The sequence below is a fragment of the Stegostoma tigrinum genome, chromosome 3, assembly GCF_030684315.1.
Source record: "Stegostoma tigrinum isolate sSteTig4 chromosome 3, sSteTig4.hap1, whole genome shotgun sequence".
Classification (NCBI taxonomy): Eukaryota; Metazoa; Chordata; class Chondrichthyes; order Orectolobiformes; family Stegostomatidae; genus Stegostoma; species Stegostoma tigrinum.
Window position 1 is genome coordinate 135,823,655 of NC_081356.1, and position 14,469 is coordinate 135,838,123.

Genomic DNA, 14,469 nt, shown 5'->3' on the forward strand with positions numbered 1-14,469 from the left:
GTTGACTCAGTTTTGTGTCGGGGAGCTGAAACACAAATACAAATTGCGAGAGAAATGCACCAGCTCCAGCACTGTCTGTGGTCTGGGTCTGGTGACCTTTTCACCAGAAATGACAGCAGCTTGGAGAAAGTGTTCTGTGTGGTGAAGCCAAAATGGGGGGGGGGGGGGGCGAGGGTGGGGGGGAGGAGAGGGGCAAGACAGAGCTCAGAGGGAGGGAGAAATGAAAGGGGTTGGTAACCGAGGGGATTGTTGATAGTAAGCTGGGAAGAGGAGCTGAGGAAGTGATAATGAGAGCTGAGAGAGGAAGAGAATGGGTTGACCATCGTGAAAAGTACCGTACAGGACCGGGGGGGTGCGTGGGGGCGTGTAATAAACATGGCAGGATGGATTCAGGCTGTCACGTTGTTGAGTCCTAGAGGCTGCGGGCTCCTCCAAGTGGAAAATGAGGTGCTGTTCTTCCAGCTCGCACTGAGCTTCGCTGGAGTGCCGCAGCAAGCCAGAGACAGAGATGTTGACCGGGGAACAGGGTGGTGCGTTAAAGTGGCAGGAAACTGGTAGCTCAGGGTCGTCTTTCACAGACAGACACTGCAACCTCGAGGACTCAACACTGAGTTCAATAACTTTCCAGCCAGATTCTGTCCTTCCTTGTTTATTACACGCCCCCCCCACCCACAAAACCCCGCACTCCTGTTGTGATATGGGATTACCCTCAGCACAACCGGCCCCATTGTCATGTGTTCAGTGTCGGGGGTGGGGGGGGGGAAGGATGACGGTGTGGGAGGGTGGTGATGTTTGGGGAGGTGGGGGGGGGGGTGAGGTGTAACAGTGCTGGGTGACTGTAGGGGTGGGGAGGGTGGTATTTGGGTGCTGTTAGGCAGTCTGTAGCTGAGTCCTGAGAAAACTGGACCTTTCAATGTTCCTACAGGATGTGGGGTGGAGAGGGTCCGGCTGGGAGGGGTGGTGCTGATGGGATGGGACTAGGCCCACGACCTGGTTTCGAAGGTGAGGTCATTTCTCTCTGGGTTAAAGGGATGTGTGAGCTCTCAACACCTGCCTGTCAGCTCGAGCCTGGCCTTTGGAGATGGAACAGTGTCTCAGCCTAACTGAGATTGGACTATCATCCAACGGACAGACCAACACAGAATGGTGCTGATGGTGGTTCAGGAACATCTCCATCTAGCCCAGTGCTCAAGGGGAAAGAGTGTGGCTAGAATTTATCACCAACAGTTAACAGCTAGGCCCTTACATAAGGATCAGGAACACTGCTCAAAGCAAACAGGATATTGGCTTGAAGGGCATGGGGTAGAGAGAGGGGACATTGAGAGAATTGCTAAGTTGCATCGGTTGTATCATCTTCTGAGAGATAATTGAGTCTGATGACAGCACTAATAAAATCTCCCAGCTCCACAAAGTCTGCTGTGACAATGTTCACTCCATTTTCTCCTGGTTTCTGTGACTGAATCCATTGCATCATTGCAGGGAGAGCTCTGTGAATGGAACAGAAGAGAGTCATCAGACACAAGGCCATTTCAACACCTCAGGGGCATTTCAACAGCACCTAACTTCACCAAAACCAACAAAACGTTTTTCTGAGGAAGGGTCTGGGCCTGAAACGTCAGCTTTCCTGCCCCTCTGATGCTGCCTGGCCTGCCGTGTTCATCCAGCTCCACACTTTGTTATCTCGGCTTCTCCAGCATCTGCAGTTCCCACTATCTCTGAACCTCTCACCACTCCCCACTTGCAACCCACTGGCCTCACCAACAATCTCCTCCCTATATCCCCAACAGTCAATGTCTCCTCATCTCCCTCAATCCTGAATGAGAACGTGGGGACAGGCAACTGAAGCAGGCCATTCAGCCCCTCAGCTCTCCTTACCCCCTCCACAAGATCATGACTGACCTGATCATACTCTCACCTGCAGCTGTCCTGAACACTCCCAAAACTCTGTCCTGCCCAGCTGTAAATATATTTATTGATCCAGCCACCTCTGCTCCTTGGGTTGGAGCATTTAAAAGACAAGAAATCATCTGAAAGAAAGTAAAACCACTTTAATATTCATCTTTTTTTTATTTGTAAGCTGTCCCTCCTAATTCTAAGTTTTCTCATAAAAGGAAACCTCCTCAGCTTCTACTCTAAAACTTCCTCACAATTGTAATATGTTTCAATTCGATCACGTCTGAAATTCAAGAAAGGGTGAACTTACTCAACCTTCCCTCATTAGACAAACCCCATCAATTCCAGGAATCAGCCTAATGAACCTTCTCTGTCAGTACACCCCTCAAATAAATAAGATTAGACTCCCTACAGTGTGGAAACAGGCTCTTCGGCCCAACAAGTCGACACTGCCCCTTGAAGCATCCCACCCAGACCCATCAGGAGTGACTCGATTGCACCCCTACTGTTCTTTCCAAAACCCATGACTCAGAAATCCAAAACTGTATGTCGTAATGACTACAGACTTATCAACGTCCTATATAAGACGCAAGACTTCTATAATTTTGTACTTAATTCCTCTTTTGATAAAAACCAGCATTCCATTTGCCTTCCTAATTTCTTTTCCTGTAACTACATGCTAATGTTCACTGATACTTGTACGAGGACACCCAGATCCCTTTGCACTGTAGGATTCTGCAATCTAACTCCCATTTAATTAATAATGTGCATTTCTATTTTACTCACGACCTCATGTTTCCTCACCTTATACCCCAGTCATTGAACATCTGCTCACTCACTCAACCTCCCAGAACCCCTTAGCAGACTCCTAATGTCCTCTTCACAGCTTGTGTTCGGACCAAGGTTTCTGTTATATGCAAACTTAGACCAGAATATCCAGGAGCAGAATTAAGCCATTTGGCCCATTGAGTTTTCTCCAACTGTTCAACTATGTCTGACATGTTTCTCCATCCCATTCTCATGCCTTCTCCCTGTAATCCTTCATCCCCTTACAAATCAAGAACCTATCTGTCTCTGTCTTAAATAAACTCAATGACTTGACCTCCACAGCTCTCTGCAGCAATGAGTCCCACAGATTCACCACCATCTGGCTGAAGAAATTCCTCCTCATCTCAGTTCTGCCGGATCATCCCTTCCCTCTGAGGCTGTGCCCTCAGGTCCTAGTCTCTCTTGTTAAATGGAAACATCTACTCCACACCAATTCTATCCAGGCCTCTCAGTATTCTGTACATTTTAATCAGATCACTCCCCTTGTCCTCCTAAACTGCATTGAGTACAAACCTATGTGTCCTCAACCGCTCCTCACATGACAACCCCTTCATCCCCAGAATCATTCTTGTTACAATCGAAATGTGGAGCTGGTTTAAGGAACAGATATTATGTGTCCTTGATAGGTATGTCCCTGTCAGGCAGGGAGGAAGCGATAAGGTAAGGGAACTGTGGTTTACTAAAGAAATTGTATCTCTTGTTAAGCGGAAGAGGGAGGCTTATGTGATGATGAGATGAGATGGTGCAGATGAGGCGATGGAGAGTTACAGATTAGCTAGGAAGGATTTAAAGAGAGAGTTAAGAAGACCAAGGAGGGGACATGAGCAGACATTGGCAGGTAGAATAAAGGAGAACCCTAAAGCTCTCTATAGGTATGTGAGGAATAGGAGGATGACTGGGGTAGGAATAGGGCCAGTCAAAGACAGAAGTGGGAAGTTGTGTGTGGACCCTGTGGAGATCGGAGAGGTGCTAAATGATTATTTCTCATCTGTTTTCACTGAGGAACAGGAGAATATTGTAGAGGAGATGACTGAGTTACGGGTACTAGAATTGAAAGGATTAGGGTTAGTAAGGCGGAGGTGTTATCAATTCTAGAAGGTGTGAAGGTTGATAAATCCCTTGGGCCAGATGGGATTTTTCTGAGAATTCTCTGGGAAGCTAGGGAGGAGGTGGCAGAGCCTTTGGCCTTGATCTTTGAGTCCTCATTGTCTACAGGTTTAGTATCAGAGGACTGGAGGATTGCAAATGTTGTGCCCTTGCTCAAGAATGGCCGTAGGGATGACCCAGATAATTATAGATCTGTGAGCCTTACGTCTGTTAGAGGAAAAGTTTTGGAAAGGATTATAAGAGTTAGGATTTATAATCATCTAGCAAGCAACAATTTGATTGGAGATAGTCAGCATGGATTCGTCAAGGGCAGGTCGTGTCTCACAAACCTCATTGAGTTTTTTGAGAAGGTGACCAAGCATGTGGATGATGGTAGGGCAGTTGATGTGGTGTACATGGACTTCAGTAAAGCCTTTGATAATGTTCCACATGGTAGGCTCTTGGAGAAAATACAGAGGCACAGGATTGAGGGAGATTTAGCAGTTTGGATTAGAAACTGGCTTTCTGTAAGAAGGCAACGAGTGGTGGTGGATGGCAAATATTCACCCTGGAGTCCGGTCACTAGTGGTGTGCCTCAAAGATCTGATTTGGGACCACTGCTGTTTGTCATTTTTATAAATGACTTGGACGTGGGCATAGGTGGATGGGTTAGTAAGTTTGCAGATGACACTAAAGTCAGTGGAGTGGTGGACAGTGTGGAAGAATGTTGCAGGTTGCAGGGAGACTTGGATAAACTGCAGGATTGGGCCGAAAGGTGGCAAATGGAGTTCAATGCGGATAAATGTGAGGTGATTCACTTTGGGAAGAATAACAGAAAGGCAGAATACTGGGTAAATGGAAAGATTCTTGGTAGTGTAGATGTGCAGAGGGATCTTGGTGTCCATGTACATAGATCCCTGAAAGTTGCCACCCAGGTTGATAGTGCTGTTAAGAAGGCTTACGGTGTGTCAGGTTTTATTGGGAGAGGGACTGAGTTCCGGAGCCGTGATGTCATGCTGCAACTGTACAAAACGCTAGTGCGGCCTCATTTGGAATATTGTGTGCAGTTCTGGTCACCCCATTACAGGAAGGATGTGGAAGCATTGGAAAAGGTGCAGAGGAGATTTACCAGGATGTTGCCTGGTCTGGAGTGCAGGCCCTATGAAGAAAGGCTCGTTGGAGAGAAGAAGGCTAAGAGGGGATTTAATAGAGACATACAAGATGATCAGAGGATTAGATAGGATGGACAGTGAGAGTCTTTTTCTGAGGATGATAACTTCAGCTTGTACGAGGGGGCATAGCTACAAATTGAGAGGTGATAGATTTCAGACAGATGTCAGAGGCAGGTTCTTTACTCAGAGAGTGGTAAGGGTATGGAACGCCCTGCCTGCCAATGTAGTTAAATCAGCCACATTAGGGGCATTTAAACAGTCCTTGGATAAGCATATGGATAATGATGGGATAGTGTAGGGGGAGGGGGTTAGATTAGTTCACAGGTCGGCACAACATCAAGGGCCGAAGGGCCTGTTCTGCGCTGTATTGTTCTATGTTCTATGACCCTCCTCTAGGACCAAGCCAGCACACCCTTCCTTAGATAGGGGTCCTAAAACTGCTCACAATATTCCAAATGTGGTCTGACCAGAGCCTTATACAACCTCAGCAGTACATCCCTGCTCTTGTATTCTAGACATCTTGAAATGAATGCTGATGTTGAATATTTGCATATACCTTCCTGACTGCCCACTGAACTTATATGTTAATCTTAAGAAAATCCTTAACTAGGAGCCCTGAGTCCCATTGTACTTTAGATTCCTGAAACCTTTCCCCATTTAGAAAATAGTTTACACCTATATTCTTTCTCGCAAACCTCACACTTTCCCACATTGTATTCCGTCTGCCACCTCTTTACCTGCTCTCCTAGACTGCCCAAGTCCTTCTGCAGCCTCCCTGCTTCCCGTTATAGTTACGGAATTCACCAGGACTCCGTTCCCAGCATGATTCAGGTGGAGCCTGTCCCATCGGAACAGCTGCCTCTTTCCTTAGTGCAGGTGCCAATGTCCCATTCCCCTTCCATATCGATATGTCACCCCCGACACCATCGGCATTCACTTTACAGATTAACCCAAAGCTTATTTATTATCGAACACCTTTTGAAAGACACTACACCTCCTGCCCTGTCATTCCCACCTGCCCACCCTAAATCCCTCAAGATGGTGGTGAAGCCATCAGTATATTGAATGGTGGAGCAGAGGAGGGGAGTCATGATCTGCTTCACTGACCTCCTTTAGGGAAGGAAACTGCTATCCTTACCTGGTCAGGCCCACATGTGACTCCAGGCCCACAGCAATGTGGTTGACTCTGAACTCCCCCCTGGGGCAATTAGGGATGGACAATAAATGCTGCCAGGTCAGCAACGCCCTCATCCCGTTAATGAATAAAGGATGGAGGGGCTGAATGGCCTTCTCCTGCTTTTATTATTATTATGGTCAGATAGGTGCTGATGTGTTCCATTTGGATTGGTGTGCGGGAATCCATTGGGAAATGCCTTCACTGTTTGTAACCTGCTCACAGAGCATTGGAAACATACCAGTTACTCCCTCAATCCCCAGGCCCCCGGCCACCACCCTCCCCCCTCATTCCCCCAGTCCCCGCCCTCTCCCCTCAATCCCTCGGTCCCCGTCCTCCCCCCTCAATTCCTCGGTCCCACCCTCTCCCCTCAAACCTTCAACCCCCTCCCTTCTCCCCGTGTCACTCAATCCCCCCTCTCCCCGTGTCCCTCAATCCCCCTCCCTTCTCCCCGTGTCCCTCAATCCCCCTCCGCACCCTGTGTCCCTCAATTCCCCCCCCCTTCTCCCTGTGTCCCTCAATCCCCACCTTCTCCCCGTGTCCCTCAGTCCCCACCTTCTCCCCGTGTCCCTCAGACCCCCTTCTCCCCGTGTCCCTCAATCTCCCCTCTCCCCGTGTCCCTCAGTCCCCCCCCTTCTCCCTGTGTCCCTCAATACACCCCGCTCCCCAAAACTCTCAATCTCCACCTTCTCCCCGTGTCCCTCAATCCCCCCCTTCTCCCTGTGTCCCTCAATCCCCCCTTCTCCCCGTGTCCCTCAATCCCCCGCTCCCCGTGTCCCTCAATACACCCCGCTCCCCAAGTCCCTCAATCCCCACCTTCTCCCCGTGTCCCTCAATCCCCCCCTTCTCCCCGTGTCCCTCAATCTCCCCTCTCCCCGTGTCCCTCAATCCCCCCCTTCTCCCCGTGTCCCTCAATCTCCCCTCTTCCCATGTCCCTCAATCTCCCCTCTCCCCGTGTCCCTCAGTCCCCACCTTCTCCCCGTGTCCCTCAATCCCCCCCCCTCCCCGTGTCCCTCAATCCCCCCCTTCTCCCCGTGTCCCTCAATCTCCCCTCTTCCCATGTCCCTCAGTCCCCCCCTTCTCCCCGTGTCCCTCAGTCCCCCCCTTCTCCCCAAGTCCCTCAATCCCCACCTTCTCCCCGTGTCCCTCAATCCCCCCCTTCTCCCCGTGTCCCTCAATCTCCCCTCTTCCCGTGTCCCTCAATCTCCCCTCTCCCCGTGTCCCTCAATCCCCCCCTTCTCCCTGTGTCCCTCAATCTCCCCTCTTCTCCCCGTGTCCCTCAATCTCCCCTCTTCCCATGTCCCTCAGTCCCCCCCTTCTCCCCGTGTCCCTCAGTCCCCCCCTTCTCCCCGTGTCCCTCAGTCCCCCCCTTCTCCCCAAGTCCCTCAATCCCCCCCTTCTCCCCAAGTCCCTCAATCCCCCCCTTCTCCCCGTGTCCCTCAATCCCCCCGCTCCCCGTGTCCCTCAATCCCCCCGCTCCCCAAGTCCCTCAATCCCCCCCTTCTCCCCGTGTCCCTCAATCCCCCCTTTCCCCGTGTCCCTCAATACCCCCTGCTCCCCATGTCCCTCAATCCCCAATCTCTTACTTTTCCATATTTTCCAACACCATTCCATTCACTAATATTCCGAAGGTTAACTGTAACCATTTACCAACTCCTTGTTAGTACCAGCTGCGAAAGCTTGATGTGGTTGTTGTAAGTTTCTGATTTCTGGTGTTAAACCTCGGCTCTGATCCCCCCGGCTCAGGTCTCCCCGGCTCAGGTCTCCCCGGCTTGACCATCTGTCGGGCAGGAGTCACTGTGGTCCTCAGTGCTGGGCTGGCATCAGTGTGACCATTCACAGTGTGTGAGAGGTGATGACACATACATACTCAGCCACAGAGAGCCTACTCTGTGAAAATGACCATCCTCACTCACACAGAGCCACGCTCGCGCAGCCCCACGCTCGCGCAAAGCCACACACTCGCGCAGAGACACCCTCGCGCAGAGACACACACTCACACTGCCACACACTCGCGCAGAAACACCCTCACGCAGCCCCACGCTTGCGCAAAGCCACACACTCGCGCAGAGACACCCTCGCGCAGAGACACACACTCACACTGCCACACACTCGCGCAGAGCCACCTTCACGCTGCCCCACGCTCACGCAGAGCCACACTATCTCAGAGCTCTACCCTCGCGCAGAGCCACCCTCGCGCAGCCCCCACCCTCGCGCAGCCCCCACCCTCGCGCAGCCCCCACCCTCGCGCAGCGCCACACTATCTCAGAGCTCTACACTCACGCTGAGTCACCCTCACACAGCCCCACCCTCGCACAGAGCCACACTTGCGCTGCCCCAGACTCACGCAGAGCCGCACACTCACGCAGAGCCACCCTCGCACAGAGCCCCACCCTCGCACAGAGCCACGCTCACACAGCCTCGCACCCACACAGAGCCGCACCCACACGCAGAGCCGCACACTCACGCAGAGCCGCACCCACACGCAGAGCCGCACCCACACGCAGAGCCGCACACTCACGCAGAGCCACGCTCACACAGCCTCGCACCCACACAGAGCCGCACCCACACGCAGAGCCGCACACTCACGCAGAGCCGCACACTCACGCAGAGCCGCACACTCACGCAGAGCCACATCACACTGCCACACACTCACGCAGGGCCACCCTCACGCAGCCCCACACACAGAGCCGCACACTCATGCAGAGCCGCACCCACACTGCCAAACACTCACACAGCCCCACCCACGCAGAGCCACACAATCACGCAGAGCCGCACACACACAGCCCCACCCTCACACAGAGCCACCCTCACACAGAGCTGCACATCACGTAGAGCCACACACACACAGCCCCACCCACACGGAGCGCCACACACTCGCACTGCCGCACACTCGCGCAGAGCCCCACACTCACGCAGAGCCCCACACTCACGCAGAGCCCCACACTCACGCAGAGCCCCACACTCACGCTGAGACACATCGCGCAGAGCCACACTCACGCAGCGAGACTATACTCGCTCCTCATTAGACTAACAGAAGGTTATTGCTGGACAAATGAGAGACACCATTTTAAATGGCAGTCACACAGGAAATGGAATGGACCATCAGGTCTACTATGGGGTTGTGGCTGATGTGATACTTCTCAAAGATAGTCAGGTGTAGAGCTGGAGGAACACAGCAGGCCAAGTAGCATCAGAGGAGCAGGTCGGTTGATGTTTTGGGCCTAGACCCTTCCTCAGAAATGGGGCTTTTCTGAAAATGGGTCCAGACCTGAAATGTCAGCCTTCCTGCTCCTCTGATGCTGCTTGGCCTGCTGTGTTCCTCCAGCTCCACACCTTGTTATCTAAGAATACCGTAAGCTGTTCAGCTGGAAGTTTCATTGGGACATCTATTCTGGGAGCTGGACCTGCACTCGCCCCCACCCCACAATGAGCCATGGTTATGGGGTCTTCATGACCACAAACGTGGACCTCACCAGATTCAGGACAGGGACAGCCACTATCCCCTTCAAACACTCCCAGGACATGGACAGTACAGGTCTAGATACAGAGTAAAGCTCCCTCTACACTGTCCCCCATCAAACGCTCCCAGGACAGGGACAAATCCTGGATTTGGTTTATTTACTTACCTTTGAAATGTGATCCCACTGTTTCTTATCTATGTCTTATTTCATATTTCTGCTTACGTAGCCCCCAGCTCCCTGCCCACCTGGGCTACTGAGAGTTTTCTTACGTAGCCCCCCAGCTCCCTGCCCACCTGGGTTATTGGGGCTTTTCTTACATAGCCCCCAGCTCCCTGCCCACCTGGGTTACTGAGAGTTTTCTTATGTACCCCCCAGCTCCCTGCCCACCTGGGTTACTGAGAGTTTTCTCACGTAGCCCCCAGCTCCCTGCCCACCTGGGTTACTGAGAGTTTTCTCACGTAGCCCCCAGCTCCCTGCCCACCTGGGTTACTGGGGCTTTTCTTACGTAGCCCCCAGCTCCCTGCCCACCTGGGCTACTGAGAGTTTTCTTATGTAGCCCCCCAGCTCCCTGCCCACCTGGGTTACTGGGGCTTTTCTTACGTAGCCCCCAGCTCCCTGCCCACCTGGGTTACTGGGGCTTTTCTCACATAGCCCCCAGCTCCCTGCCCACCTGGGTTACTGGGGCTTTTCTTACGTAGCCCCCAGCTCCCTGCCCACCTGGGTTACTGAGAGTTTTCTCACGTAGCCTCCAGCTCCCTGCCCACCTGGGTTATTGGGGCTTTTCTCACGTAGCCCCCCAGCTCCCTGCCCACCTGGGTTACTGAGAGTTTTCTGCACTTGCAATACCTTGGTTCGTGGGGAGCCCTCATTTTCACTCCATTTCCCCTTCTCCTTGAGCTCGTGCTCCGCACACTCTCTCCTCCCCTGTGTGTGTGGGGCTTGTCTATATGTATCACACAAGACTGTAGATCCATCAAGTTTGCTTTGGAAATGGACATCACCTCTCACTGGAAATGTACATGGTCTGTCCCCAGCCTTGGTGCTAACCCTGTGGGTGTGCCTGTCCCTTTGTGCTGGATGCGGGTGGCACAGGGAATGGCCTTACCGTTCTGTGATGGTCTCCCTCAGTCCGCTGGCAACCCCTTTCATCACCGTGCTGGCCTTAGGCGTGAGGACCAGTTGAGAGACAAAGAAGGTACCCTTACTGCGACGGTCAGCGATGGAGGCCTGAACAAACTGGATCAGTTTCTCAGGGTCAGTGGTGTTCGGGCAGGGCGATGGCATCATCTGGCCTGGCCACAGGAAGGTCACTTCCAGTGCCACTGGGTTGTGGTAGAAGACCAGCACTTGGTAGCCCTTCTCCCAGAGATACTGAAGGCTGACCTCTTGGGCAAAGATAACCGGAGACAGCCGCTCCTGGAAGCATTCCCTCAGCATCCGGATCAGCGTCTCGTGGTGGCATTTCTGCATCCCATAGAAGTGGTTGAAATCGAGTATGACAGCTTCTCGCGGCTGCTCTGCCAGGAAGGCATTGATCTGTTCCAGACCCTCCCTCACTGTGGCACTGAACAGCCCATGAGCAAAGTAGAGCTCATTGTCAGGGTCCCTGGGCTTGGTGGAGATGCGCAGGTCAAAGTAGCGAATGCCAGCCTGCAGCTGGCTCCTAAAGTTCATGCTCTGGGTTGCCAGCCACCTCCTCATCAGCTTCTTGGCCACTGTCCCGAAGACGGAGACGAAGTTCTGGACTGTGTCCGTCTGTTCCGGCCCCACTGGCGACGATTCGTCGATGTAGAAGCTGAATGAGTCGTGGGAGCCTGCACCAAGGAAGCGTACAGCGATCAAAATGGCAGCAGGGCCTTGCGCAGCGATCACACACGCAGTGGTCACTTCAGGGTCTCGGCCAGGTGGGCAGCATGCTGATTCCTTATCACGCAGCCCCACCCGCACTGACACCCCGCCCCGACACCCCGCCCCCGCCCCGCCCCCGCCCCCCCCGCCAACACCCGACACCCCGCCCCCACCCCAACAACCCGCCCCCCCGCCAACACCCGACGCCCCGCCCCCACCCCAACAACCCGCCCCCCCCGCCAACACCCGACGCCCCGCCCCCACCTGACACCCCGCCCCCACCCCGACACCCCGCCAACACCCGACACCCCGCCCCCGCCCCGCCCCCCCGCCAACACCCGACACCCCGCCCCCACCCCGACAACCCGCCCCCCCGCCAACAGCCGACACCCCGCCCCCACCCCGACACCCCGCCCCCACCCCGACACCCCGCCAACACCCGACACCCCGCCCCCACCCCGACAACCCGCAAACACGCCCCCACCCCGACACCCCGCCAACACCCGACACCCCGCCAACACCCGACACCCCGCCCCCGCCCCGACACCCCGCCCCCGCCCCGACACCCCGCCCCCGCCCCGACACCCCGCCCCCCCACCAACACCCGACACCCCGCCCCCACCCCGACAACCCGCCCCCCCACCAACACCCCGCCCCCACCCCAACAACCCGCCCCCCCGCCAACACCCGACACCCCGCCAACAACCGACACCCCGCACCCCGCCAACACTCGACACCCCGCCAACACCCGACACCCCGCCCCCGCCCCGACACCCCGCCAACACCCGACACCCCGCCCCCACCCCAACAACCCGCCCCCCCGCCAACACCCGACACCCCGCCAACACCCGACACCCCGCCCCCTGCCAACACTCGACACCCCGCCAACACCCGACACCCCGCCCCCGCCCCGACACCCCGCCAACACCCGACACCCCGCCCCCCCGCCAACACTCGACACCCCGCTCCCACCCCGACAACCCGCCCCCCGCCTACACGCGACAACCCACCCCCACCTACACCCAACACCCCGCCCCCACGTACACCCGATACCCCGCCTACACCCGACACCCCGACCCGCCCCGACACCCCCCCTACACCCGACACCCCGCCCCCGCCCCGACTACACCCGACACCCCGCCCCGACACCCCGCCTACACCCGACACCCCGCCCCCACCCCGACACCCCGCCTACACCCGACAACCCGCCCCTGCCTACACCCAACACCCTGCCTACACCCCGCCCTCACTGACACGCCGGCCTCGCCCCCACCCTGACACCCTGCCCCCAACCCACCCCGACACCCCGCCCCCAACCCGCCCCCACGCACCCTGACAACCCACCCCCAACCACCCTGACAACCCGCCCCCACCTACCCCAACATCCCGCCCCCACCTCCAACTCCTACAGGAGCTGGGATTCAGTTTTTAAATGCTCTGATTGACAAGGAAGTGTCTGTAAATGTGACATTGAACAGTTCCTCTCCAGGAGGAGGCCATTCAGCCCATAGCATCGCTGACAGCTGTCTCCAAGAACAACACTGCACCTCACACTCACCAACCAGTTGGCGTCCACTAGCTCTGTTCCCTCCAGAAACAGACTGAATTCCCTTCAGAAACTACGAGTGAATCAGACTCCAACTTTCACTGCCTGACACACCTTTCTTCATGTCCCCACAGTTTCTGTTGTAGATGGTACTGGTTCAGAAGGGGTTAATATTCATGTTAGACTGGCTCCACCCATTCCACTGATGCCACACCTGGCTTCAGACATGGAGTTTGATCCCAGCAGACAGATCTGGACCAATTCCTCCACATCCTGCCTGAACAAATCTATCATTGAATCATAGAAACAGACAATAGGAGCAGCAGTAGGCCATTCGGTCCTTCAAGCCTGCGCTACTATTCATCATAACCATGGCTTAGCTCAGTCTGCTGTTCGCCATTCCCTTTGATCTTCCTAGCCCTAAGAGGCCCCTTCTCAAAAAAGTTCTGCATTTTGGCCTGGAATGCGCTCAGTGACAGAGAATTCCACAGGAATGAATCTGGACAGATCCCCTGGCATCGGCCTGGGCACCAGAAAAGACACGGCAGAAACAGCTCTGTTGATCCTGCAAAGTCCTCCTCACTAACATCTGGGGGTTAGTACCAAAGCCGGGAGAGCGGTCTCACAGACTAGTCAAGCAACAGCCTGACACTGTCATACTGACAGAATCATACCTTACAGACAGTGTCCCAGACCCCACCATCACCATCCCCGTCTCACCAGCAGCACAGACCCAGGTGATACGGTGGGATACAGTTGGGAGGGGTTTGCTCTGGGAGTCTTCAACATTGACTCCGGACCCTATGAACTCTCATGGCTTCAGGTTAAGAACACAAGAACTAGGAGCAGGAGGAGGCCATCCGGCCCCTCGAGCCTTCCCCACCATTGAATAGGATCATGGCTAAAGTTTTTGAGACTCAGTTTCACTTACCCGCCCACTCACCATAACCCTTAATTCCTTTACTGGTCAAAAATTTATCCAGCCTTGCCTTAAACACATTCAGCGAGGTTGCTTCAACTGCTTTACTGGGCAGGGAATTCCACTGATTCACAAAGCTTTGGGTTAAGAAGTTCCTCCTGACCTCAGTCCTACATCTGCTTCCCTTTATTTTGAGGGATGCCCTGTAGTCCTCACTTCACCTGCTAATGGAAACAACCTCCCTGCCTCCACTTTATCTATTCCCTTCATAATCTTATATGTTTCTTTAAGATCTCCCCTCATTCTGCAGAATTCCAATGAGTATAATCCCAGTCTACTCAGTCTCTCCTTGTAATCCAACCCTCTCGACTCTGGAATCAACCGAGTGAATCTCCTCTGCACCCCCCCAGTGCTGGTCCATCCCTTCTCAAGCGAGGAGCCCAAAGCTGCACACAGTACTCCAGGTGTGGCCTCACCAGGACCCTATACAGCTGCAGCATAGCCTCCCTGTTTTTAAACTCCATCCCTCGAGCAATGGC

The 14,469-nt window shown here is 54.4% G+C and overlaps 1 protein-coding gene across 1 annotated transcript in view; it reads right to left on the reverse strand.

Annotated features, from left to right (window-relative positions):
- Positions 1-180: 180 nt before the first annotated feature.
- plcxd3 (phosphatidylinositol-specific phospholipase C, X domain containing 3) overlaps positions 181-14,469 on the reverse strand; it is a 30,714-nt gene continuing 16,425 nt past the window's right edge. The window contains exons 2-3 of the mRNA XM_059644965.1: positions 10,723-11,431; positions 181-1,487 (exon numbers count right to left, since the gene is read on the reverse strand). Coding sequence (XP_059500948.1) covers positions 1,331-1,487; positions 10,723-11,431 — 866 coding nt within the window. The 3' untranslated portion in view covers positions 181-1,330. The remainder of the gene's footprint in view (positions 1,488-10,722; positions 11,432-14,469) is intronic.